Source organism: Zonotrichia leucophrys, chromosome 17, assembly GCF_028769735.1.
Source record: "Zonotrichia leucophrys gambelii isolate GWCS_2022_RI chromosome 17, RI_Zleu_2.0, whole genome shotgun sequence".
Classification (NCBI taxonomy): Eukaryota; Metazoa; Chordata; class Aves; order Passeriformes; family Passerellidae; genus Zonotrichia; species Zonotrichia leucophrys.
In genome coordinates, this window is record NC_088186.1 from 1,893,405 (window position 1) to 1,919,549 (window position 26,145).

Here is a 26,145-nt window from a genome sequence, read left to right on the forward strand (position 1 = left end):
GGCTGACATGACAGAGTAGCACAGAAAACACCCTCTGTTTTAAAAGAGTTCCCTGTTAACAAGTTAAAAAATGAAAATGTAGCTATTGTTTTTAAAGAGGGCTTTACAAAAGCGACTGGAAATCCTGCAATCAGTTTTTAAATACCATTGTGAGGGTGGTTTATTTAAATTTACGTTTTTCCTTCTGGCACAACAACACAGGGCTGCCCTGAGAGATGTTATTGTCCAAGAGCAGCTGATTGCAAAATGTGGAGAGCCTCCTTCAAACAACAGAAATATGAAAAACACTCCAGGAGCAAAGCAAGGGCTGGGATGTTTTGAAATGTGGAAGTTCAGGGCACCAACACCTCCAGTGCCTGAGCTCTCGTGAGCCAGGATCCAACACTGGGAATTCTCACCCTGCTGGGTCCTCACCAGCCCTGAGCAGGGAACTGGCTGATGATCTGATAAAGGACACTCCAAATAAAAATAGCAGAAAATATCTAGCAAGGCACACAGTGACCAGTAGTGCTCCTCTATTGCAGCATCAGCCCAAATTGTTTTTTTCTGCTTCTCTTCCTACTTTTTTGTACAGATCTTCCACTCACAAGTGTATGGAGTCTGTATGTTCCCATTCCACTAATACCCCTGTTACATTTTAGAGAGAAAAGCTACTAAAACCCCCTCTTCCTACTGAATTTAGATACTCTGTTCTTCTAATATACTCATTTTCCCTGGATTACCAAGTCTAACATCACATCCACAGGGCAGCACCTTGGATGAACTGGCTTGGAGGGTTTGTACAATTCATTGGTCAAATGCCATACTGATGCAAAGAAGGCAAAGTTTGTTTGTTTGGTGTTGTATCTAAGGCAGCTGGGTGGCCTCAAAGCGATTTTGGGAGGAGACACAAAGAGCAGCTTCTTATTGATACAGCTCATGCTTGGAGATGAATGGCAGTGCAGGAATCATCCTCCCATGTCCTTCTCCTCCCCCCTAAACCAGACCTTGGTGCTGACCCCTTTGCTGACCCTGCCAATGGGGACATGTGAGGTGAACCCAGTGAGAAGAGCAGAGCAGAGCCCTCCCAGCACTGCCATGGGGCACCACAAGCACTGTGCAGACACCCCTGGGGTTTTCATTGGGGAAGAAAATGCAAACACCTGCTGCAACTTCGAATGCAGGATTTCCAAACAAACGCTGGAAAGAATGAGGAGTTCAGTGGGACTTTGATATAGAACACCAATGAGTGTGCAGCCCCTAAGCAATGCACAGATATCCATACATAGATCTAGATCTATTTCTAGAGCTATTTATCTCAGGGCAGCAACGGCCCCTCTGCACTGCACAGCTCCCACCAGGATGCAGCCTCACAGCTCAAACTACACAGTCAGTCTTTGCTAATCTTGGCCTAACTCAAAACTCTACTTATCTTTTCCTTTCTAAATCATCCCCAGGACAAGACTAGAATCTCTTTTGAAATGTAAAGGTTCTATAATAAAATTTAGAAAGCACATATGGTACAAATATCAAGCGTGAACATCTCTTCCCATCTTGTACGTTTCAAAGCCTGTGCAAACAGCACTTTTCCCTGGTTTTGATCATGCAGCCAAAATGAGTCATCTGTGAACAATTATGGCTCTGGCAGGGGCCTGACTGTTGGAGAATGAAAGGAAACACTTTATTATTGAAATGATCAGTATGCCAAGCTGAGAGGCGACTGCAGAGAATGTTAAGAGTCCTTTATGCTCCTTCAGCCAGCAAAATGGAAAGCAGAGGATGCAGCGCTGCGCTCTCGGACACCTGAGAACACCCGAGTTGAGAATGGGCAATGCAAAGCACGAGAAAGCAGGAGCTGTGGAGATGAGCAAGGGAATATAAGGCAGGAAAAGAAACACAACCTTAAAGCAGGAGGCCTGGCTTTAAAAAGTGTTGATTTTTCCTGGCTTAGTTCTCCCAGGGGAGTTGTGAACGTATTAAAGGAACACACAGTCAGAGGCCTCTGTGCTGAAATCCAAAACTATTAAAGGACATTTGTTGGGAGTTCGGGACTGGCTGAGTTTTACAGGCTCTTCTGAAAGGGGATGAATGGAATTCCCCTCGAGGAGAAAAAATAGCAACCAAACCATTTAGTAAGAACACGGATCTCCCTATGTGCAGCCCATTTCAGCAGTGATGCTGCTGTGTCTGGGTTTGCTGCCAGCAGGGCCTGGGCAGGATCCCCCTGGGATTCCAAGGGGAATTGGGGATCTAAGCTGCTCACTGAGGGCTCGGCAGGGCAGGGAGCTGGGCAGGATATTGCTCTGATGGACTTGGCAAATGAGACAAGCAGGAGATGATTTTAAAATTGGACTATGAACAAGCAGTGTATGAGAGAGTAATTCCTGTCCTCTTTTCCAGGAGCAGCTTGCAGAGGGAGGGGGAACAATGTGGTGATCACCACCCAGAGCCTACAGACTATTTAAAGACCATGAGGGTTGACAGGATGACAAGGGAGACTCACGTACACAGAACTGCTAATGGAAGGTGTAGGGGGGAGAACAGGGAACAATCTGGGAAAAGCACATTTTGCACTCTGAAATTCAGGTCCAACTCCCAACAGAAGAGACGCTGGAGGAATTTGAGATCAATATTCTGACAGCAGGATCTCTCAGGTCTGAACATTAGCTGACAAATTCTTCTTGCTATTTCTGAAACCCTGATGTCTGACAACCTTTGGAACAGATTATCCCTCCATCACCACAGTTTGGGCAGCCTGGATCCAAAACAAAGCGCCCTGGGAAGCCTGGAGCCCAGACTGAGCTCACCAGTACAGGGGATTCGTGCAGGTCAGGGCTAAAATGTAACTTCCTGTGATCCTGAGCAGGGCAGGGAATGTTCACAGGTGTGGTGTTTGTCTTTGCAGGAATCAGCCTTGGAAAAGGTCAGTTCTGACTTCTTCAGTCCCACAGGGACCAGGAACCCCACACTTACTGTGTCAGGGCAAACACAAGAGACTGCACATTCCTGTTTCGGAGGGTTTGGGTTTTGGAGGGTCCTGTTCAGCTCTTTATACAAAGGCACTGTTGCTTCTAACAGAACTCATCAAGGCAGGGCTGCAAACTCCCTCCAGATCTGCCCCAAACAAGCCTGGCAAGCAGGGACACACTCTAAGCACAACCCTAACCCTGGGCAGAGCAGTGAAAGCAGCCTTGGGTGATGTTTGTTTCCAAGTGAGGAGGTAAAACACTTAGCAACAACGCTGAAAACAGACACCAGGAATTGGAATTTCCCAAAATGCTCATTCTTTGCAACTCCAGGAAGTAGCCCATGGTTATCTTCACACAGTAAGTGGCAATCCTACATGGAAGGCATCTTGTTTCTGTCAGGAGCAGCCTGGAATGTCATCTTGGCAGCAACTGGAGTGTTCTTTTTGTTTGGGTCATGTCACTCATAAACTTCCTTCCATAACACACTGAGCTGGGTATAAACCCACATAATACAGGGTATTGTGGAGCTTCTCCCAGCTGTGGCCAGGCTGTGCTTTGCACACACACACTGTACACCTCCCTGCAATTTGGTTTGACTTTTCTGAGCATTCCTAGGTCACAAACAGCTCCTCAGTGTCCATCACTGCGTTACTATTGCAACAGAAACGAGATCGTTTCAATTTAAACCATAGAAAACAGATACAATGTCAGTGGTCTCAGAAAACATTTGTTAAAGGCACTGAACATGGAGGAAGCCGGGAGAAGGGAGAGAGCTTTTCCAGCTGAAAACGCCAGAAACGCCAGTGCTGTGTCAGCACGTGAAAGCCAAGGAAAATTGCTCTGTTCTGGACACGGCCCTGCTGCAAATCCAGCTGCTCGCCGGGAATTCCCTCTCAAGGCAGCACCGGGGAAGTGCCCAAGGTGCGAACTCTGCTGTAGCCAGCGCTGGCTCTGGGGTTCCCTCATTTCAGCACCGGCCTGGGCTGTTCTACGGCAGCGCTGTCCCTGTCCCGGGCAGGGCTGTTCCCCAGCGCTGTCCCTGTCCCTGTCCCAGGCAGGGTTGTTCCCCAGCGCTGTCCCTGTCCCTGTCCCTGTCCCTGTCCCGGGCAGGGCAGTTCCCCCAGCGCTGTCCCTGTCCCGGGCAGGGCTGTTCCCCAGCGCTGTCCCTGTCCCTGTCCCTGTCCCTGTCCCTGTCCCGGGCAGGGCAGTTCCCCAGCGCTGTCCCTGTCCCTGTCCCTGTCCCTGTCCCTGTCCCTGTCCCTGTCCCTGTCCCTGTCCCGGGCAGGGCTGTTCCCCAGCGCTGTCCCTGTCCCGGGCAGGGCTGTCCCCAGCGCTGTCCCTGTCCCGGGGCAGGCGGGGACGCTCCCGCTCCGCTCCGCTCCGCTCCGCACGGCTCTGCTGCCGCCCGCAGGCCGGAGGGCGCCGGCTCCGCCTGGGATCGCTGCCACATCCCCGGGACGGGATCACCGCTCCCTCCCAAGAGCGGGCTTCCTTTTAGAATTCCCTTTCTACGGGGATTAGAAAATATGGTCCTTGCTTTTTCCCCTGCCCAAATGCTAAAAAACATTTAAAAATTAACATCCCTTTTAGTGAAGTTTGTTACTCTAAGCTTCATTACTTCCAGCCTAAAAAACCCCAAACAATCACAAATCTTTGTGTTTTGAAATAATAATCAAATAAGGAATAGTCCAGGTGAGACGATGACAAGTCAGCTGAGGAGTGAAGTCAGTGGCAATGCAGCAGAGTTAAACGTGTGTAGGTTTTATTTCTGGTGACACACTGAGGTGCTGTATCCCAGGTAAGTTCACCCAGAATTCACATACAAAGAGGTCAAGTGGGTTTTTTGGACTTGCACTGCATTTTCTATTTTGTTAATGAAAAAGGAGTCAAGTATATAAGATGCTGACCAGTCTGAGGGCAAATTAGCAAAACTCCTACACCCGTGCTGAATTCCAAGAATATGACTGAAGGAAATCTGGAGAGCCCAGGTTTCATTGCTTCCATCTGTAACAGCACTCAGGCTGGGTATGCTCCCAAGCTTTCACCCAAATCACTTCCTGGCCATCACAAAGGTTTTACAGCCCTGCCTGGGAACCTGCCCAGCTTTCCCAACCTGCTTTTTTCCATGTCATACTAAAAAGCATATGTGGATTTAATAATTACTAATCCAATGACTGCATTACTTACTGCGTACAACTGAGCTAAACGTGCCAGCATCAAATGATCCCAGAGCCCTGGACAAAACTGCACATCTGGAATGGGCCCCTGCTTTCAGAAACACGGGGGATGCAGCCAACAACCACCATGGAACACAGCCTGTGCCCAGGAGAACTCCGACAAGGAATGTGACTCCCAGGTGGGAGCTGTGGGTCACAGGGCTGAGGAATGGTGCCCAGCCAGTGTGAGGCACAGCAGCACCTGCAGCAACTTTAGGGGATCTTTTCCCAATGTACAGGGATCACTGAAGAACAGGAGTTATTGCTGCAGTGCACTCCCTGACCTTGGTTTGGACACAAGAATCAAGGGCTTGCCTGGTGATTTGTGACCATCAGATGAAGCAGCTCCCCTCTCTCTCCAGCCCTCAGTGTGAAGTGAGGACCATTCCCAGTGAATTTCCCCTCTCCCATGGAGGAGGCCCAAGGCTGAAGCTCACAGAGGCTTTGGTGCAGCTGCCTCAGCCCAGGCAGTGCTGTCACCGCTGTCCCTGGGAGGGGCTCTGACCCACGGCCCAGCTCTGCTCTCCAAATGCCCAGAGCACCTCCAGCCCGTGGGAGGATGATGAAGAACATCCCACCAGGAGCACAGGAGAGGAGGTGGAGGCAGCTCCTGGCTATCTGCCAAGCCTCACCACTCTGCTTTTTCATTTTTAGTTTCTGCTCTTTGCTGCAAAGTTTCTACTTATGCTCCGGTTTCCACGGCAACTGCATTTCTTGCCTTTCTTCTCTAGCATTAAATTTTTTATTTGATTTCCCTTCTTCCCAAGACATGACTCTCTTTTCCTTTTGTAAAAAGGAATTAAGTGTTGTCTTCTCTTTGGTTGTTGATATTTTTAAAGGAGGTAGGAGACACTTTCACTCAGGCAGAATCTGCCTAGAACAGCAGCAGAGATTTAATCTCCCAAGGAAGAATGTCAGGGGATTCCCTTGCAGAAAAGCCATCTACTGTAATTATCTTAACAAGGTTATGACATGCAAGAGTTCCAGGTACTGTGGAACCCAGCGTTTTTTTAAAATTGCATGCTCATTTGAGACCAGACCTGGCCATTTTTTCTCTACAACTAAACATTTTAATTTCTTTTTAAAGCATTACTTGTGACTCTTGAGCAGTCTCAGGAGAGTAGTTTAATATTGGAAGTGCACTAGAAATGTGGTCTTCAGTTCCAGACTGTAGGAGAATTCAAACTTTTCACTGGCAGTGTGGCTGGGAGAGAGGAGTTGGGGTGAAGCTGAAGGACCCCTCTTCCCCTGCCATGGGCAGCCACCCACAGCAGTGCCTGCACACCCTCACACAAAGCACCCAGAGACAAACCCTTCACAACCCATGGAGATTAAGCTAATTAATTTGTCTTGCCCTTGTCATGTTGGGACTGAATAATCTGACATCCTGAATTCATTTGAGAAGGAAAAAATTCATCAGAATAGCAAATCTGGATTAGATCTGTTTGGTTTTTCCAAGCTTTAGCTTCATCGTAAACACAATTTACATGCTGCAAAGCCCTGAAATAATACAGGTTTTCATGTCAGCTCACTATGAAAGAGTCTCTCCACATCTAAATTCTCCAGCACATTCAGGCCATAAACTGACCCTCCTGTACAGTTGTAGATTACCAGGTTTCCAGTCTTTATCTCTGCCTGGTGGGATTTCACAGTAAATTCTTTCAGGACTGAATAAATAAAAGAAGCAAAACCACAGCATTTGGCTCATAAGGCAACACAAACAAATCCGTCCATGGGTGCTATCTTGTTTGCAGCACATGTGCACAGATTTACATGTAGGATTGAGGCTTAGTGCTCTGTTTGTTTAGATTTTCATTATTCTGTACCCCAAGCATAAGGTAAATTGTATAAAGACTGAACTTGGAACAACTTTAAGAGTAAGCTGATCTTCTTAAATCATTTTATTAACCCAATTTTGCAGTTTTTAAAGATACTCAGAAGAAATAAGGGAAATGGGTCAGGAGTGAGGAGCCCAGTCTACTATACTGGGTTCATGTCTCTCTCCTGCTCGTGAATTCCCTCCTCCAAGGAATATCTAGGTCAGGAATTCACAGGATCTTATAGAAATCTGGCAATGTTCAGTGTGTTTGCCAGCCAAGCTATTTGAATTGTCAGATATTAAATATATGTACTAGCATCTGTACTGTAAAATCCCATTACAACTTACACTGTACATCAACTCCCCATGGATTGCTTCACTGCAGGCCAGGTCCCCCAGTTTGAGTCAGGGTCAGGAGGAAAGTTTTAGACATGTGAGCACAGCCTCCCTGCTTTCCTCCCTCAGAGATGCCAGGATTAGGGATTCAAAGAGCTGCTCTAGGCGTAGTCCCCTAAATCGCAGCCATAATGCAGCTTTTATGTGGCCACGGACAGGCTTCACGTCTGCACTGTTTCAATTCCCAGAGTGGGGATTGATTCAGGCAGACAGCAGCTTACTCAGCTCTCAGCTGCTGTGCTGAGGCGAGAACATCCAGCAGCCCCTTGCTCATCCTCGCTTGATTTAATGATTTGCTGGCCAGACTACAGAGAGCGGCTCAGGAACTCCTACCCAGCGTGCCGTGATTTGTGGGTTGCTGTTGCTCATCTGTAATTGCAAGGAGAAATGCTCATCAATCACTCCAGCTCTCCAGCAGAACGTTGGGAGATACAGCAATGGAGAGCTTTCAACCTGGCCTATCTTTCAGAAAACATTCTAATCCTGCAAATAAAGATCTGGACTCTGTCCCGGTGCCAGGACGAGAGCAGCTCCTTCCTGATCCCAAGGGGCACAGCCATCCCTCAGTGAAATGAACCAATATTCCTCCTCTTGAGAGCAGGGACAAGGCTGGGAATAAAACCTGCTGATCTTCATTGCTGCACTCATGAACTCTCAAGTCACAGCATCAAAACATTTTTCTTCAGCTCTCTTGGAGCCCCTTAAGGCACTGGAAGGGGCTCTAAGATCTCCCTGGAGCCTTCTGTCCAGGCTGAAGAGCCCCAACCCTGCCAGCCTGTCTCCAGAGCAGAGGTTCATCCTTCAGTATTGACCAGAACTACAGTGTGACATGAGTGCCCCTCTCCCATTCCCTGTGCCTGAGCCACCTGAGCACCATTGCAAATGTTTCCTCTCCTCTGTGAAGCACAAGCTGAAAATCATCATCACCCAGTGGGACAAGAGAATCCCTGTAGGTAAACCCAAGACTGAGTGGGGATTCCTGGGAAGCTGCACTCCAGATCTCTACAATCCTTATCATCCTCATTATTGCTCAGTCAGATTTGAAAACTCTTTTTCCAGCAGCCCTGTGAGCAGCACACCTTCCCAACAACGTCCAGATCCGAACCGCTCACACTCATTTCCTGCAGTCTAATAGAACACAATCTTAACACGATTTATTGAGACAATTAAAATTCAGAAAACAAGCTTCTCCTTGCTCCATAAAGCACAGCAAATTTATTTGCTGCAGTCAGTAAAAGTCTGCTGCCTAAAGCTGTGCAGTAACTCAGCAGGGCCTGCCCAGGGACTGCGGGACCCTCAGAGCTGGGCTGGGATAATCAATTGGAGCTGGGTCTGCACCAGGGACCCCGCAGCTCCCCAGCCCCTCCACACCTGGAGAAGCAGAAAAAAGGTTCAGGAAGGAAAAGCTTTGGAGGGTCTGTGGTTGCTCTGTGCTCAGCTGCCGTGCCATCCAGTCCTACCAACAATTCTGACCAGTTTTGAAGCTGCACATTTGTACTACCCAGTATTTCAAGTTCCCTTAACCAAAGACAAAATAGAACGGATTTTTCATCTACCAAACAAAAAAACCTCCCTAATTTGGAATTATTGGAATCATTACAAATGTGTAAGAAGGCTGCAAGCATTTGGATACACCACACTCAAGCCCCAGTACATACATTTATGCAATGAAATCCCTTAATTTGAAACAGATCACCAAAAAGCCAGCTTGCATTTAGGCTGCCTCAAAGAAGAGATGTCATGCTAGAGATTTTCCCAGTTACTTATAAAAGAATCACTTCTTTAAAGTTTTCTGGTTTGAGAGGTAATTATTAAGTGAATTTAGAATATAATTGCTCTGAACAATGACAAACTTGTATTATACCCTGAGTAAGCAGTACAGGCAGGTGATAAATTGCAGAAGTAATGCTACATCAGTTTAACTTCCCGCCGAGTCACCCTGAACTGCTCCAGCCTTGCACAAAATAGCCCTTGCTTTCATTACTAATAAAACACAGAATTAATTACTCAAAATAAAAGAGGCCTTGAAAATGTGCCCAGACACTGAAGCATGCTGGCTTTTGCATTCTTTTTCCCTTTCTTTTTTCTCCTATAAATGAACCTCAAACCCATGATTCCTATGATTTCTTCAAAGCCAGCTGCACCACACGAGGTTGTGTTCAGGTCTCTTCCATTTCCAAGTGGATGCTCAGGACCTGCACACACAGCAGACTCTCCAGTCACCACACTCCTCTCAAAATACTTCAGCTGATGGCTGACTGTACCACAAATTTCATTTCTCTGTCTGGATTATGATAAAAAAAGCTCAGTTTGGAAATCCGCTCAAGCAGTGGAAATATTTTAGACCGGGATCCAAATCTTTCAAATGTCTAGTGCTGGACTGGAATTCTCCAGGGACTTCCAGGCAATTCTGCTCCAGCTTGAACAAGAAGAATCCCTGGCTTGTTATTATTAACAGCTGGGAATCTTTATTTCCCTACTCTCCTGTAAGAAGCATTCCAGCTTCTCCCAGAATCTCATCATTATAAAACATGCAGGTTTAGAGCTGTGCCTGTTTTCATCTCAGCAGTTCTCCAGGAATTTGCTTCAAGATGAAACATCACCCAAAGTTTCCAGGAGATTTCAGCTCCTGTCCCCTTTGTGTCACCCCCCACACGCTGACAGGGGGCTCTGGCAGTGGGTGACCTGCATCCTCCTCCCTCAAAGCGACCTTGTCACGAGCAGCACCAGGAAAAAGCCATAAAACTTCTTTAGAGAAACACAAACACAAGGTTCCCACCAATTCCTAACCAGAGCATTTAAAAGCTCTTGGGCAGCCGTCCAGCCCTTCTGGCAGCTCTGTGTTCATGGAGGAAGAGAACGTGGGAGAAAGAATCCAATGGCACAAGGAGCCTGAGCAGCCAAACAGCTGCACGAGGAGCCGAGCTCAGGCTCTGTGGAGCTCATTCCTTAACCCAGGCTCTGAGACAGGGCTCATCCTGGAACCCAGGCTCTGCAGGGCTCATCCTGGAACCCAGGCTCTGTGGAAGCTCCAGCTCATCTGTAACCCAGGCTCTGCAGGGCTCAGTTCACTTAACCCAGGCTCTGGTGCTCATTCTAACCGGGCCTGAGCTCATCCTGGAACCCAGGCTCTGCAGGCTCATCTAACCAGGCTCTGTGGAGCTCTCCTTAACCGGGCTCTACCGCTCATCCTTACAGGCTCTGCAGGGCTCATTCTGGAACCCAGGCTCTGCAGGGCTCATCCTGTAACCCAGGCTCTGCAGGGCTCATTCTGTAACCCAGGCTCTGCAGGGCTCATTCTGGAACCCAGGCTCTGTAACCCAGCTCATTCTGGAACCCAGGCTCTGCAGGGCTCATTCTGGAACCCAGGCTCTGTAACCCAGCTCATTCTGGAACCCAGGCTCTGCAGGTCATCTGAACCCAGGCTCTGAGACAGTCATCTGTAACCAGCTCTGTGACTCATTCTGTAACCCAGGCTCTGCAGGGCTCATTCTGTAACCCAGGCTCTGCAGGGCTCATTCTGTAACCCAGGCTCTGCAGGGCTCATTCTGTAACCCAGGCTCTGTGGAGCTCATTCTGGAACCCAGGCTCTGCAGGGCTCATCCTGTAACCCAGGCTCTGTGGAGCTCATTCTGGAACCCAGGCTCTGCAGGGCTCATTCTGTAACCCAGGCTCTGCAGGGCTCATTCTGGAACCCAGGCTCTGTAACCCAGCTCATTCTGTAACCCAGGCTCTGCAGGGCTCATTGTGCAGCCCAGCACAAGGCTGAGCACAGCCTGGGGTCTCCCTGTCAGTGCCAATGTCCCTGCTCAGCCCTGGGCAGCTCCTCTCACCCGGCTGACCCTGAGTTCCAGCTTTGCCTGCAGACACAAAGCTCTTCCTCCCTTCCCAGAGCGCCCAGCCGGGGCTGGAGCCTCCACAGGAGAGGCCTTGGAGGTTTCTGATTGGCACAGCCAGTGTGGAAGGGCCTTCATGGGCCTCCCAGGGCTCCCCTGCAACACCTCCAGGGGTAACAACATCCCTGCTGAGCCACTGCAAAGTCACTTTTCCAGTTCTCTGAGGCAAAGAGTGACACACAAGGAAGGCAGGATTTAGAGCGTGGGCTGAGTCTCATGTGAGAAGATTCTGACTGCAGAGGTAAAGTATTGGCTAAATTTTATAATGATGGAGTTAATTTTGTTGCTAAGAAAAGCAAAGGCATGATGAGGACTGGCTCCAGAGATTACACAGTGTGTGGTCTCTGCACTTGAAGAGCTCTGCACAGCACTGATTCATGTTACATCAATTACTTTAACAAAGTCAGATTCAGAATAATATTTATAAAGCTGAGATCCACAGACCTTTTTGCAATCACCTGGGTACAATCACCTTATTCACAAAACTGGCTATAAATTATGCTAATCAGTGAAACACTCAGAAGATGAAAAGAGATTTCTTGTGTAATTTTAAATGGATTCCTATAAAAAAATTGGAATATATGAAATTACAGAGTTTCAGTGCGCATTTCTATTTGAATCTTGGGTGTCAGCAATATAAAGGTTAAAGCACTATGATCAGGAAATTCAAAATATATCACTTTTATTGTGGGGCCCCTTCTATGTCTCCACAATGGTTAAATATAATACTGGAAGGTTTTGGTGACATCTTAAACACCAATCCTGACCACTCCAGTGAAGCCTAAATGAAATGGTAATTTTTCTCTCAAGGCAGTCCTATCTCTGACTCAGTCCCTCTTGTATTTTATCATTACTTTAATAATAAACCCTTTCCTTTGTGGTTTTCATAACATAAAAAGTTAAACAACACAGTGAGATACAGCTTTCTCTTCACGTCCTTTGGGGGAGTAATTTAAAAAACCATTTAACTTTAGCCTACTCTAATGTATATTTCAATGAAGGGCACATTCCTGTGCACTGTTCAGGTGAGACAGCACCTGCAGAGCAGTGGCACTCCCTGAAGGTCAGCAGCACAGTGACCTTAGTGAAGTGTGTGCTGCTTCTGTAAGGCCGGGCTGTGGGAGCACAGGGGCTGACACTGCCCAGGGAGGCCCTGCCAGGAGCAGGAGCGTTCCCTGGCCATGCAGGGCTGCCAGAGCTGCATCTCCACCTGCCCAACCCCACGGGACCTCCTCTGGCTCCTGAGCAGCCCAGGGAGCTGGGGAGCACAGCCTGGGAGGTCACTGCCTGGCAAGTGATTCCCATCTTGCAGCTCAGGCACAAGGAAGGGAATACTGCACATGGTTTTAAACAAATCCCAGGATTTGAGGTGAAGCACAGGAAATCCTGTATGAGGTGTGACATCTGGCAGCCCTTCCTCAGGGCTGGATGCTGGGAAGTGAGGAGGATAAATGGCTCCCTAAAGCCAGGACTGGGCTGTGGGCACGGGCTGCCCCGTTAGCTGGGCCACTGCTCCTCTCCAGCTGCCTCTGCCTTTTCCAGGATCCCAGCCCTGGATCCCAGCCCTGGATCCCAGCCCTGGATCCCAGGCCTGTGTCCATGCTGCCTGCCTGTTCACAGAGCACAACTTCTCCACACTTTTTGCCCAGGTTTTTCTATATTCAAGTGAGATTTTCCCCCTTTCCCTGCTCTGCTCTCTCGTTACTGCTCACAGCTCATCACCAGGCACAGACACGGGTGACTCTTCACCTGACTTTGTCTGATGATGTCTCAAGTTCAGATTCCATGGGATTAAAATCCCCAATCAGAGGTTACAACTTACAGAAGTTATAACTCAAACAAACAGGTCCTTTTGTAGGACTCAAACCCTTTGCAGCGCACTCCTGACCCTGCAATGCAGCCCTAGGGACTGGAAACCATTGAGGAATGTCCTTGTGTGTGGATTCTTCCTCCTTTCCACGAGGTTGTTTGCAGACACATTAAACAGTGCTGCTACTTGGGACACAGAATCCATTAAAAGGAGTGATGTGCTAAAATTAACCACGTATTTGTTTTCTCTTCAGTTTCTATAGAACACGAGGAGAGATGCAGATGGTTAACAGCACTGAGATTATAGTGATAGCTGTAAAATTTGATGACTGTTATCAAAAGCATCGTATGGCTTATGAGAGCAAGTAGCAATTAAAAAAAAAAAAACCAACAAAAAAACCAACTTCCAAGCTTACCCTGGACAGGGAACAGGAATAGCAAAGGGGGATTAAAGCCAGTTTCATGCTAAAGGATTTATTAGAAATAAGAAGATCACTACTTCAAACCTTGACAGACACAGGTAATCCTGAGCAGTTTGGATATGAATGAAATAGAGGTGCTGGGTATGAGCCTCAATCACTGACAAAGAGAAATTTAAATCTGGGGTGGAGATTTTACTGCTCGGGAAAGCAAGGCAGGGATCAGCTGCACAGACCTGAGACAAAGGCCAAGCAACTGCTCCAGCATCTCCAAGTGGCACTCCAGACACAGCACTCCTTCTCCATGGCTACAAAAATGCTGTGCTGCACCTTCTCACAGGCAGGGAGATGCCTGACAAAATAAGCTGAATCACTCACTTCCTCCACTTTCAACCAGAACAAGACTTTGTTCCACCTCTCTGGATGAAATATTAATCCAGCCTGTAAGAGAATGATTCCCCCAGCCTTCCATCAGAGACCTCTCTGTTCAGACTCCTCTGTGGAGAATTACCTTTGCTCTTTCCCAGCTGCAAAAGCTCTTGTATTCCTGTTCCCCCTCCCTCTTCTGAGCTGCCATGACTGGAACTCCAGACTTTCCAAAGTTCCAATGATTTATTGAAACCAGTTCTGCTTAGTGAGAGCTCTGGCAAGCAGAAGCTGTGCTAATGCACCCAGCAATCCACAGAGCGAGATCAAATCTCCCAAGAACATTTTCAAGTGGTAAAAGAAGAAACAACAAGGAAAGGGTTGGAAGTTTCCAATGTTCCCTGAAACATGGAAGATCATGAACAGAGACATGAGTATCTTTTCTCTTAAGGTGTGTGTCTGCCCATTCACTGGAGGGAAATCAGGGACTGACTCATTAGAAATCAGGACAGACAAAAGGACAGGACACACTGTTCCTTGGCTTGGCCTCTAGAGAACACATCCAAAGCATCTGTGAGAGCCATCTCTTAACCCTTAAACATTCCAGTGCTCTCAAAATATCCATGTTACATCTACTGGGACACAAGTTCTTTACAGTGGGAGAAAGTTTCTCACAATCCATTGGGGAATATGTTTCTCTGTGTTGGTTTTTAATTTATATTTAATCTCTACCCAACACCAAAATATGTACATACATAATTAGCTTAAAATATTCAAGAACATTTCTTGATGAGGGATCCCTTTGCAAGGAAAATGATAGTAAGAACCAGAACTGAACGGATTTACTGACAAAGCACTAACATTCACAAAACAGCACTTTAAAAAAATCCACCAAGCTGCTCTTAGATGGCTCAAATGCCTGAGATGAAGAAGTCAGGCAGCACTTTCCAAAGGCACATAAAACAACAGCAATCTCAAAAGGTCTTTAGTATTTTTTTAACCAAAAATACTAAAAAAAGACTCCAATTCTCAAACCTTGACTTTACTCCAGAGGTTCAGTTCTTCCACACTGTCCTTAAGCCATTTAATTTCAGCACTGTTAGATGGGGCTGCAGCTGGAAGTTCAGTACAAGCCTCATCCCAACTGGCATTATTCTTTGCCTTCAGTTCTCTGCTCCTAAATGAAAAATTACTATCTCAGAACAAGGGAGTAGGAAAGCAGGGTTTGAGCATTCAAAAGTCCCTCACAAAATTGCCATGAAGCTCTGGCTACCTTTTTCCAAGACTAAACTCCCAAGATTTGTTGGAGTCCCTGCTCCAGTCACTCTGTACCGTTCCCAGAATGACATTCTGGGTCAGGGATGTAAGGACAGGCCAAGCCCAGGGCAGGCTGTTGGCAGCTTCCTGTGACAAAAGAGAAGATGTGGGCTGAAATTCCTTGAGAGAAAGAAAGACTTCCAAAATTTCCATGAGGCAATTCTAAACCAACCCTCCTTTTGCTGATTTTCACTTCCACAGCTGCTCTGCAAAATGGTTTCACATAGTCTGAACCAGAAACCAGGAACTCTCTGGTCTCCTGTGCTTGCCACTGGATTGTCCCAGTTTTTCTGAAATCCTTCTCTCCCCATCAATGCTCCTCTTCTGTTAAAAATTTGGTTTCTGTGCTTCATCTGACCTACATGGAGGCAAAATACCAGGTTTTAATCTTGATTTTCTTATCTTGATTTTGAAAATGTTGATAGTCTACTGGCAAGCACCAGGAGCGGTGACATCATAACAGGAGGCGGCATCTATTCCAAGGAGCTCAGAGCCAGCAAAAATACTCCCAAAATCACAAAAATAGTTCCTATTACATTTTACTCCTTGGCAAAGGACTATTAGATTATATAAAAGGCAAGGCTAGCACAGATACAGGCAGAGAACTTCATGGTAATGGCAGAGCCTCATCACTCTGGGTCTGGAAACCTCAATTCTAGGTAGGTCAGACTTATCTTAAGCTGAAGTTCACCAGAAATGTCCTGATTTAGACTCCAGGCACTGAGTATGGCAGAAGGAGCCACATTCTTTGTGAATTAAGTGAGACTGAACTCCCAGAGAAAGTCTGGCAACCAAGTCAGACAAGAGAGTTGTGGTGGAGGAGAAGAGGAAAGGAATCTGTGTGGATTTCTGAAATTAGTCTGTAAATATACAATGATGTTGCATTGCCAGAGTTGCCACTTTAGCAAAATAAAGTAATTTCTTGTTGTGAAAATGAGAATTCTTCATCTTCAAGGAAACAAAAATCCTGGCCTGCTGAATAACCTGTGCTGAGATTTTCCAGACTCCCAAGACATGCCAGGTGGATTGTGCTCTCCACAGCAAAATGACAAATGTCCTCCAGCAATTTATAATTGGGAAGAAGAGCAAAGAAAGGGAGATAGGCAAGGAGGAAGACTGTGGAGCAAGAAGAATGGCAGAGGACTAATGGGGAACACAGGAGATGCTGTGCCACTGCAATGCCATGAGAAAATCTCCCTGTGTGTGACCCTGGACAAGGCAGTTCTAACTCAGCCCCCCTTCAGAAGAAGAGGATAAAAGCAGCACATTTAAGCTGGCATGAAGTTATCTGGATTAGAGGGAAGAACACTGGAGCATTGCAGTGCTGATGATGAGAGCAGCACATCAGCCACAGGCAGGCAAACAAAAAGTGCTTTGCAGCTACACAGGATGCCATTAAAAGGAAATATTGACCAGTGCTAAGTTGTGGAGGGGTTTGGGAGGGATCCAGCAGGAACCCTCTGCAGAAGGGTTACAACCAGGAAACTCTACCCTTACAAAAATATTTATCACAGTCAGGCCAGTGAACCAAGGAACTGCTGTCGGATGAAGCATGAAAAGCAAAAAATAAACACATTTTTCCAACCAGCTGGTGTTTGATCTGAGCATGCATATGGACATCCCACGGAACTGCAGAGCTCTGATTCCACATCCCACATTCTATTGGTCACCCCTGCCAGTGGCTGAGGAACCTTCTGGAGCCAGGTGTGGAATGGAAGAGATCCTGTGGAGTTCAGAGGTCAGGATCCATTCCTCATTATAATCATCACCCAACAGCCCAGTGACAGGCTGGGAAATCTCTCACTGACAATACAATTCCAGCAAAACAGAACTAAGCCAGCATTTATTGTTATTGTTGTTGTTGTTATTATTATCAATGAATAACAAATAGCTTTTCTGTCCCCAGGATGAGTTATTACTGCAAACCCCACTGGGACTGGTGCACACCAGACCTTTCAAAGGTTTTTGGGCATCCATACCAGGAGTGGCACTGTGAGACCTCAGCCCACATGTCCCCAGCAAGCCCAGTGCCCTCCTGGGACTGTGCTGGTGCTGAGCTTGGTGTGATCCAGGCATTCCTTCACAGAACCATGGAATATCCTGGGCTGGAAGGGACCCACAGGGATCATCAAAGCCCAGCTCCTAATTCCTTCCGTGACTTGCCACACTTTTCCTAATTACAGCAAAGCAAGTTTTTTCTTCATTAAAGGAGCTGCTTTTGATGATCTGGCAGTGGGCCAGGAAAATGACTAAGTGAAAAGATGCCTCCCTGTCAGTGCAACAGCTCCTTGCTGTACTCTGGAACATTTGCTCCACGCTGGTGCCTGGGTGCAAGGAAGCACAGCAGGAGCACGACCCTCTCCTGTTTACCTGAACTCCACTGGATATGGAAAGCTCAGGTCAGATCAAGCATCAGTTACATAAATCTGCTGCTCCCGTGATTACAGGTACTGAACATTCACCTTGTAGTACATATCAGTAAACAAGTCACACATTTGCTGCACAGTTAACATTAACCCACCGACACAAAAAAAGCTAAAAATCAGGTGTTTGTCAAAAATAAATTTCAATGAGTCTTCAGCAAAGTCTCAGAACTATATTTTGCAGAGTTCCCCCTTGAACAGACCACAGAAAAATGAATAATGTGGCTCACTGGAAGGAGGGACAGGATTTTACAAACCATTAATATTTCTTGCTAACTTTGTTTTGTGTGGATAGAAGAGTCTGACTGGAACACAACCTGCAGAAAAAGAATCCATACCCATATTTTAGAGGTCACATGCAAGAGTTCAGGATGTGCTAACAGGGGGACAGTGGTGGCCCCAGCTCTGCTGTCCCGAGGTGAAGGAATGGCCCCAGCTCTCTCAGCAGGTCATTAGTGGGCAGGATTTAACAGGCTCACAAACTGCATCTTGTCCTCTGCTAGAGGAAATACAGACTGCTGCAAACTAACTGTGCTTGGTCTGAGACAACAGAAAGAGAGATTCCATAAGCAGGAAAACGAGACTTGAGAGTTCTCTGCATAAAGATACAAACCCAAAAATGAGCTGCTGTTCTGAATTACAATTACACTCACACTGCAGAAAGTTTGGGTTAAGACTTATTGTAAAACAATTGCTACACAAAAGAGAAAGAGACAATCATTGTTCCAACTCTGCTCATTAAAGAAATTCAGAGACAAACCCAGTCTTTGATCCCAGGCATTGCTAGGAGGCAACTGTACACTGCAAATGATTCACATTCATTCCTAAAAAAACAACCCCCCTTGCAAGTAGAAAGTCAGTCCCGAAATTCCAAAGTCTTTCCCTGCTTACCTTTTTACAAGCAGGTCAAATTTTTGGAAGTAGTTTCTCAGAGCAACTCAGACATTCCACGTTAACTCTCGTGCTGCAATAAACAGCTGCAAAACTCCCTGATTTACTTCCCGGCTTGGTGTGCATGCTGAACCCCAGAAGGAATCCCACACAAGGCAAAAAATAAAGGAAAAAACACCTCCAAAACCCACAGGAGAAGCAACTCAGCCTTCGGGCAAAGCACAATAAAAGTTCCACAGGGAAGCAGAAAGGAAATCCAGTGCCGAGCAGAAGTTTGGGTAAGAAAGAGGGAAGGCAGGCGGGCTCCCCGCGCCCGCAGTCCTGGCTGAAGGTGCCGCTCCTGCAGAATCCACGGAGGCTCCGGCTCCTCGGAGCAGATGGTATTCACACATTATTCCCCAACAGCAGCATTCCCCAGCCCAATCAGGAGGCAGCACTCAAAAGCCAAGTGCTTCCCAGACTCTGTTACAGTTTTCAATAGCTATAGCACAAGATGAATGACTCAGAAAATGAATAAGCAGGGAAAATAAAACCTGCCTCTCTCCTCGGCAGAGCACAGGCAGGCGGGTCAGAGCCCTCAGTGTGCTCGGCACTGGGTTCAACTTGAATGCACCTGCTTTTCTCCCGAAATCCTAAATGCTGATCACTTTTTCTGTGCCTTGAGTTCGTGTGATCAGCTCCATCTTGGGTTTCAAGACACAACAGTTAAACCTTTTTTTTTTTCTAGTCTTAAAAACAACAATCATTTGTAAGAGTCAAAACAAAGGATGAACTGTGCCTGTGCTCTTGCAGGCAACTCAGACAAACCCCTCATGCCATCTCCTGCTGAATACATCAATATACATTTCTAAGATTAAGGCCTGACTTTACAGACCCTGTTGCAAATGACATGAAATAGATTAATACATCCTCTGGTTTTGCCTGAAGTTTACCAGGAAACTTTAAATGACAATAAAACAAATATCTCTAAGAATATATGAAAAAAAAAAATTACTACCAGCTTTCAGGGAAAGTAAAACCATTATCAAAGAACTGGCCAAACTGAACTGGAAACTACTTCCAACTGCTCTGTGCAGCTTCCAAAGCATCCCATCCAGAGGGCACTTCTAAATACAACTCCCAGCTCACTGCCTGCTTTTTCTGACAGCTGCAACCCAATAATAAAGAGTGACCAGCTGAACAAAGCCAGTTCCTCATGGAAACAGGCACAGCACCCAGGCTCTCCCTGGAACACCGTGGTGCTCTCCTGAGCTCTCCTCAACACGCTGGAATTCTCTCCAGCTCTGTACAGAAGTGATTGTGGGGAGGTTGTGCTGTGCTTGGTGCTCCTGCCCCAGCCCTGCTGCAGCACAGACTCTGCTTTTAAACACTGCTGCTGCTCAGGGCTGGACCCCGGGCAAACGGGAACACTTCCATCACTGAAACTGTCTGGGGTGAGAAACATTCCCCCAGGTCCCCCCGGACATTTTCAGATCTTTGTCTCTGGCTGTAAATTGATCCTTTGCATTCCTGTCTGACACATGGACTGTGAAAAACTCTTCAGGGATATTCTCCCTGCCAGGAGAAAGGCTCTAACAGCACTTCTGCAAACACAGGGCCAGTCAGAGAGACAATAAAATTTTGTGAACTCTGGACTAACTTCTACTATTATTATTTTGTCTTTTTTTTTTTTCTTTTTCTTCATTCTGGAGCAAATAAGAGAATGCTATTTGCATTTGACTTTCCTATTTTCCAAACACCAAGTATCAGGGTTTCTCCCCAGGACTCGGAGCAGGACCCACATGCAGAGGCATCGCTTTGCTCCATCAGCCAGGCCCTGCCCACCCAACGCTAAGCAAACAAACCCACACAAGCAGCTCCAGCACAAAGAACAAGGGCTGGTGTTGTAACATCTGCCACAGCTGCCCACCAACCTCCAGCTGCAGCTAGAGAAGTGTTCAAAGGTGGAAAACAAAACTAGAGGCATATCTAGATCTGCTAGAAAACAAACATTTTCTGCAGCCTCATTTTGGCAGGTATTTTCTGATCCCTGCACTAAGCTCCATAGCAGCCAAAATCATGTTGACAACTGACTCACTGAGCGAGGCATATGCTGGGCCTCTGAGCCTCTACCAGCAGGAGGAATGCTCTGCAATTACAGCTTTTCCATGTGCTGGTTCCTTGGAGATGCTCAGAGAGGAAGCACATCTAAATCCAAACAGGATCCCCACAATGCTCCAAGTGCTGGGATAACCCCGTGTATGCCTGAGGAACCTCCTGGGCAAATGTCCCATTTGGATGTCACAAAGAACACTGGCTCAGGGTAAGCAGCTCTTCATTCTGTACATCCAGCCCTAGGGTGGATTTGTTGGCCAGGGATGGGAGGCAGCAGCACCCATCCATCTCTCTGGGCAGCACCAAAGTGGAGGCTCTTGGCCAACAGCTGAGCTTCATCCACGGCATCCCAACAACCCTTGGCTGGAGGGTTCAGAAACTCCACTGGGTCAAAATGTGGAGCTCAGATCTCATTAACAAGGGACACTTCCTTCAGCTGCCAGCAGAGTCTCATTAATGGAAAAACTTCTCACCTATAAACACCTCAATACATCAAATGTATGCTTGGAGCTCCTCCTCATCTCTGCTCCCAGCAAATCCCTTCCTGTGCACTCTTCCATCCCATCCAGTTATGCTGAATTCACCTTCCAGCTATGGCTGATGTAGAAAGTTCTGAGGGAGACTGGCAGTGCTGTGTGGAGGAGATGGATCTGGGAGGACCCCACACAATGCTCTCAAGTTCCTCTCTTTTAGGAGAAATATAAAGAGGCCTGACTAGGAAAAGACCCTTTTCTTTAGTTCCAAAGAACAAAGAGATGACTGTGACTGTTTCCAGCACCTCCAAGTATGGATGGTTGCATTCCAATCCTGATGTTCCTTCAAATTCCATCTGTTAAATGCCCATAATCCAGTGAGATGCTCATTTATTGACTGCTCTGCCCCCTTCTCCTGATTTCAGCAGGGACTGAGAGGAAGCCACTGCATGCAATGGTTGTCCCCAACTCAATTTCCAAGCTGGAAATTGCAGAATGCATCTACAAATCATTATGCAGTATCTGCTGAATCCTTGAGCTCCCATTCCTCTGGAGCTTTCCCACTCAACTCTGCTACCACACATAACCTACAAAAAATCCCGCGTTCCCAGCCCTTGCTTCAGCTTTTCTCTCTACCAGGTGTGATTTCTAATGCAGGCCAAGGTGCCATTGAGGCCAGGATGTCATTACTGCCCTCGAACAGTGCCTGAAGAATCTCAATTACCAACAGCAAAGTTCAAGCCTGGCTGCCATCCAAGTAATTCACCTGGCTCAATGTGTACGTCAAAGACTGGAAAAAATATGCTGTAATTATTGTGTTATTAAAGCACAATGGTTTAATTTTATTTCTTTGTGGCACAAAATCTGCATCTGTGATTCACACCTATTGTGCAGGGAATATGATTCCACCAAAACCAGTAGCTGGGATCTGGTCTACAAGGTTGTTCAAAAAGTCTAATAAAAATCTTGTGCTCTTTAAGAATTAACAACTGAATCACAAAGAAATATTGTCAGGACACAGAAAAGAATAAACTCAGAGGTGGTTCCAGTGCTGACAAGAGCTGTACAAACTGAGATCTGAGCAATTAGAAGACACAAAGAATACATAATTCATAGATATTTTGTACTCAAGAGTTTGCACACAAATAAAACATCTTATAAATCTTGAGCAGCTTGCAGAAAGCTGCTGAGCTGTCTTTTATTTGTGGAGCAGCAAGTGGCTATAGTACAAAAGAGAAATCCATAGCTCTGATATGTCATCCCTCCAAAATGGGTAATTTAGGGTTATGGTTTCAGAATCAGCACATTCTTCAGCAAGTTTCTTCCAAGAATTTTTTTTTGGTGAAAAGAAGTAAATCCATGTCACTACATTAAAAAGAACACTTCAAAAACTCAGAGCTGTGAGCCACCACAAAATGACAATAATGTTTCTCTACATGCCTGCATTCCAGAGAATGGAAAGAAAATAATGGGTGGGGGAGAAGTAGAAAATAATGTGGGGGTTGCTTTAATGATTTTTAGAAGCCGTATGAGAACCTGTAAGTTTCTGTGAGCCTTCATCCCATGTGGAGGAGAAAAGTTACAGAACTCCCTGCACAAATCTCCAAATGAAGAGCAGCCTGTCAGGCTGTGTTCCAGGCAGTCAAGCACTGCAGCTCCCTGGAGAATCACAGAGAAAAATCCAGTAAGCACTGCACCCACAGGTGATGCAAAACCCACAGGGTTTATTCCAGGGGCTGTTACGTCAACGCAACCAACACAGCATAAATCATGTCAGGCCCCCACATAAATGAGCAGTGATTCCCTGCTCCAGCTACAAGCAATAATAAATCTATGAGGCATCTCCATGAAAAGTTGGCAACTTAATTTGATTAGGAAAAAAACCTCCTGTGCTAAGAAATGAGACAGAGCTTCTCAATCTTGAATATTCCACCACCGTCCTGTGAGCTGAATTCATGCAGGTCAGTAAGCAAATGGAAGGGCTGCAGGAGGCACAAAAAGCAACTCTCAATACATTATTGCCACAAATTCTTCAGAACAGCTTTTTCTGTCATTAATCATCTCTTGATTGTGCTGGGAATAAGCAACACAGAAGGAACCGAGGCTGAATTTTAAGGTAGATGGTTAACCCACAGGTAGAGCAAAAATTAAAGAATGGATTTCATTTGGCTGGCAGAAAAGGGGATTTGATTTGGCATTCTTGAAGGTAAAAAGGCACTTTTCCAGCAAGCACAGGAGTTTTCAGTCATGGTCACTCCCCAAGGCATTAAGACTTGTCACATGAGCAGCCCACTTGGATAAACACAACAGTTCCCAGCATGTCCAGAGCTGCTGGATATCCAAGGGACCCAGGAGCAGCTTCCAGAACAAGGGAACGTTCTCAAGGGGCAAATCTTCCTGAACAGCACTCTGCTGGCTGATTTCTCAGAACTTTCTGTTTACTGAATTCATGCAAAGCAATGCCTGGGATCTCAGAGCAGCAGCTGAGTCCCTCAGTCCTGCAGCTCCTGCAGCAGCACAGGGAAGGAACTGACCTTGTGATCAATAAATGGTTCAACCCATTTGTTTACACTGAGATAGTTCAAATCAAAGTAATTTAAACACAACTAAAAGAAGATGGGGATTTACATAGGAAGGGGAAGCAATGAAGTTTTTTTCCCAGATCCTTGGTACCAGCAGTGCTTGCTTATCTCTCATTTCCCAGCCTATGAACCTTCCCAGTGTTTGCCGACTTATTCAAATATTTTGTAGGAAAACAAAGTTTCTACACAGTGTGACAGAATATACTTTAAATGTCTGTAAGAAAAGAATGAGAACCTATGTATCTTAAATTATGCATTCTAAATTTAATGAGAAATTTAACATATTAGAGAAAATAAAGTTAAACTTGTATTTCCCTCAGCACCCAGACACTCTCTGTGACTCCTAAATGCCAGATTCTAACACTGGGATGGGCAAGAACACCTGCTTACATGTTTGTTAATATCAGCTCAACTCTGCATGCACTTCTCTGAAAATCCTAAAACTTCCTGCGGGAAAGAAAATGAGATTTAATTCTGTGTCTCAGTGGTCTAACAGGAGGTATGAGACATGAGAGGTAGATGCTGTTCTTCTAGAGAGGAATTAATATAACTACACATGAAATAGAATAGAAAAGAGAAATAAGAAGTGTGAGACTCTCCTCTTAATATTTTCATGCAAATATCATCATTTGAAACACCACTGAAATCTGTCCTTGATTATTTTAAGTTCTATTGCAGCAGGGCACAGAGCCCCAAGTAAAGCAGTGCTGCCTACTTATATGTGCCCAGTCAACTGTTCACATAGTTTAAATGTTACTTCATTCCCTTAACCACATTCTTTCCACACAGTTTTAGGTCTCTGTGATATTAAAACTGCAGTTGTGTCAGACTTGAAGCTCTGTTTACCAGCAGAGAATATGCTGTGGGAAATCCATAACTACTTCCTGAACAATATTTATGTGGGAAGTGGAATATTTAGTGGATTTCAAGCTGTATTCAGAATATACTGAATGCATATTAAACAGTTGAGAATCAATTTATTCCAAAAATCACCATCTGAAATTGTTTTCATAAACATGAATACTTTGTTGTCCTCAATGCAGCCAATTCTCTTCACTAACAGAGAAATGAGACTTGCAAACAACTTTTCCCCTCAATTTATGCTTTTTTGTGTGCTTTCCAATAGACTGGATAGCAGAACATCAGCATGTGGAATGCTATAAATCCATGGAATAGCTGCATTTTTAACCATGGACTTTAATTCCAGGGCGAATTTATGTGGTCCTTGGCTAAATATATCCTCCTAAGTAAATTACTCATGCATCTGCCTGTAGGAAAGCTTTCTGCAGATAAAGAATCTGTTCCCAAATGCTACATCTGACAGCACATACGGCACAAAGTTCCATTCTCTCCTCAGTGGCAAAAAGCCCCCCAAGCTGAATAAGGTGGAATGCACAGGTCCCTGTTCCCTCTGCACAGACTGCTCAGGAGACAGCTTAATGCTGCCTGCTGCCTGCTCCTTCCAGCAGAATAAATATCCCAGTGTATCAGTCTACTACATGTTTGTCTCCAGCCCCTGTAAACAGAGGGATTTCTAAGCTCTTGTGAAGCACATTCCCACATTCATTTCCACTTATCCATGCAGAAGACAGTACAAACACATGCCTACCCCTGTGCCTTTAGCAGGATGGGGAACTCAGACACTCTCATTATCCTTTTTTTCCCCTCTCTCTTCTATGTTTCCTACTTCTTACCATTGGAGTTGTCCTGGTCCAAAGGATTATCTGGTTCCATTACTTCAAATAAAAGCATCCAACATGCAGTTCTCCATGCAGCAGAGGCATAAAAACACAGCAGTTGCCTAAGCTGATTCACCTGATTTATGAATTAGTGCAGCATCCATAAGAGGCTGTGTTTCTTCTTTTGTATTACATCTGGCTCCTTTTCCAACTCGATGGCTGGGTATTACAGCATGCAGGCCTTTTTCCAGCATCCTCTTAATGCATTATATTTAAAGTAGCAGCAACCTTTTTCTCCCATCCCCCAGACTAAGTTACAGCAGTAACTAGGCTGAGCTGGCAGCAAGCGCAGCTCATTCAGAACAGGACCTGCAAGCGTTCTCCGAGTCGTGGTGCTGCATAAAGAGGATGATTGATACAATAAAAAGTAAGTGGGCTTTGACACAGCACGGGATGCACTGCACAAAATCCCACCAAAACCAGGCAGAGGTCCTGAGGGTTTGGGGAATGCCTCGCTGAAACCAACAGTCTGCACCCCCTCACGCACAAACACAAATTATGTCCTGTTCCCTCCTCCTCCCCCTCCCCGCTCCAATCTTTTATAACCCTGGATCTCCTCCAGCAATAGTCTGTTCCTCCACTCAGTTTATAATAAACTCTGCCATTGCCGTGTCCCTCGGGCTGGCATGGGGAGGAAGGAGGCTGTTTGCACAATGAACAGCCCAGCCCGCGCCTGACGGGGAGGCAGCTCCGGGACTCTGTGCCGGGCACCGGGACCTTGCTGCAGCAGCGGCCTTTGGCTGGGGACCTCGTCCTG

General features: G+C 46.1%; 1 protein-coding gene across 3 annotated transcripts in view; it reads right to left on the reverse strand.

Moving 5' to 3' along the window:
- The window catches only part of DAB2IP (DAB2 interacting protein), a 151,665-nt gene extending 126,019 nt beyond the window's left edge, over window positions 1-25,646 (reverse strand). The window contains exon 1 of one of the 3 annotated variants that reach the window (XM_064728037.1): window positions 25,465-25,646. In XM_064728037.1, coding sequence (XP_064584107.1) covers window positions 25,465-25,582 — 118 coding nt within the window. In that variant the 5' untranslated portion in view covers window positions 25,583-25,646. The other 2 variants (XM_064728039.1, XM_064728041.1) reach the window with 2 other exon arrangements.
- Window positions 25,647-26,145: the final 499 nt, after the last annotated feature.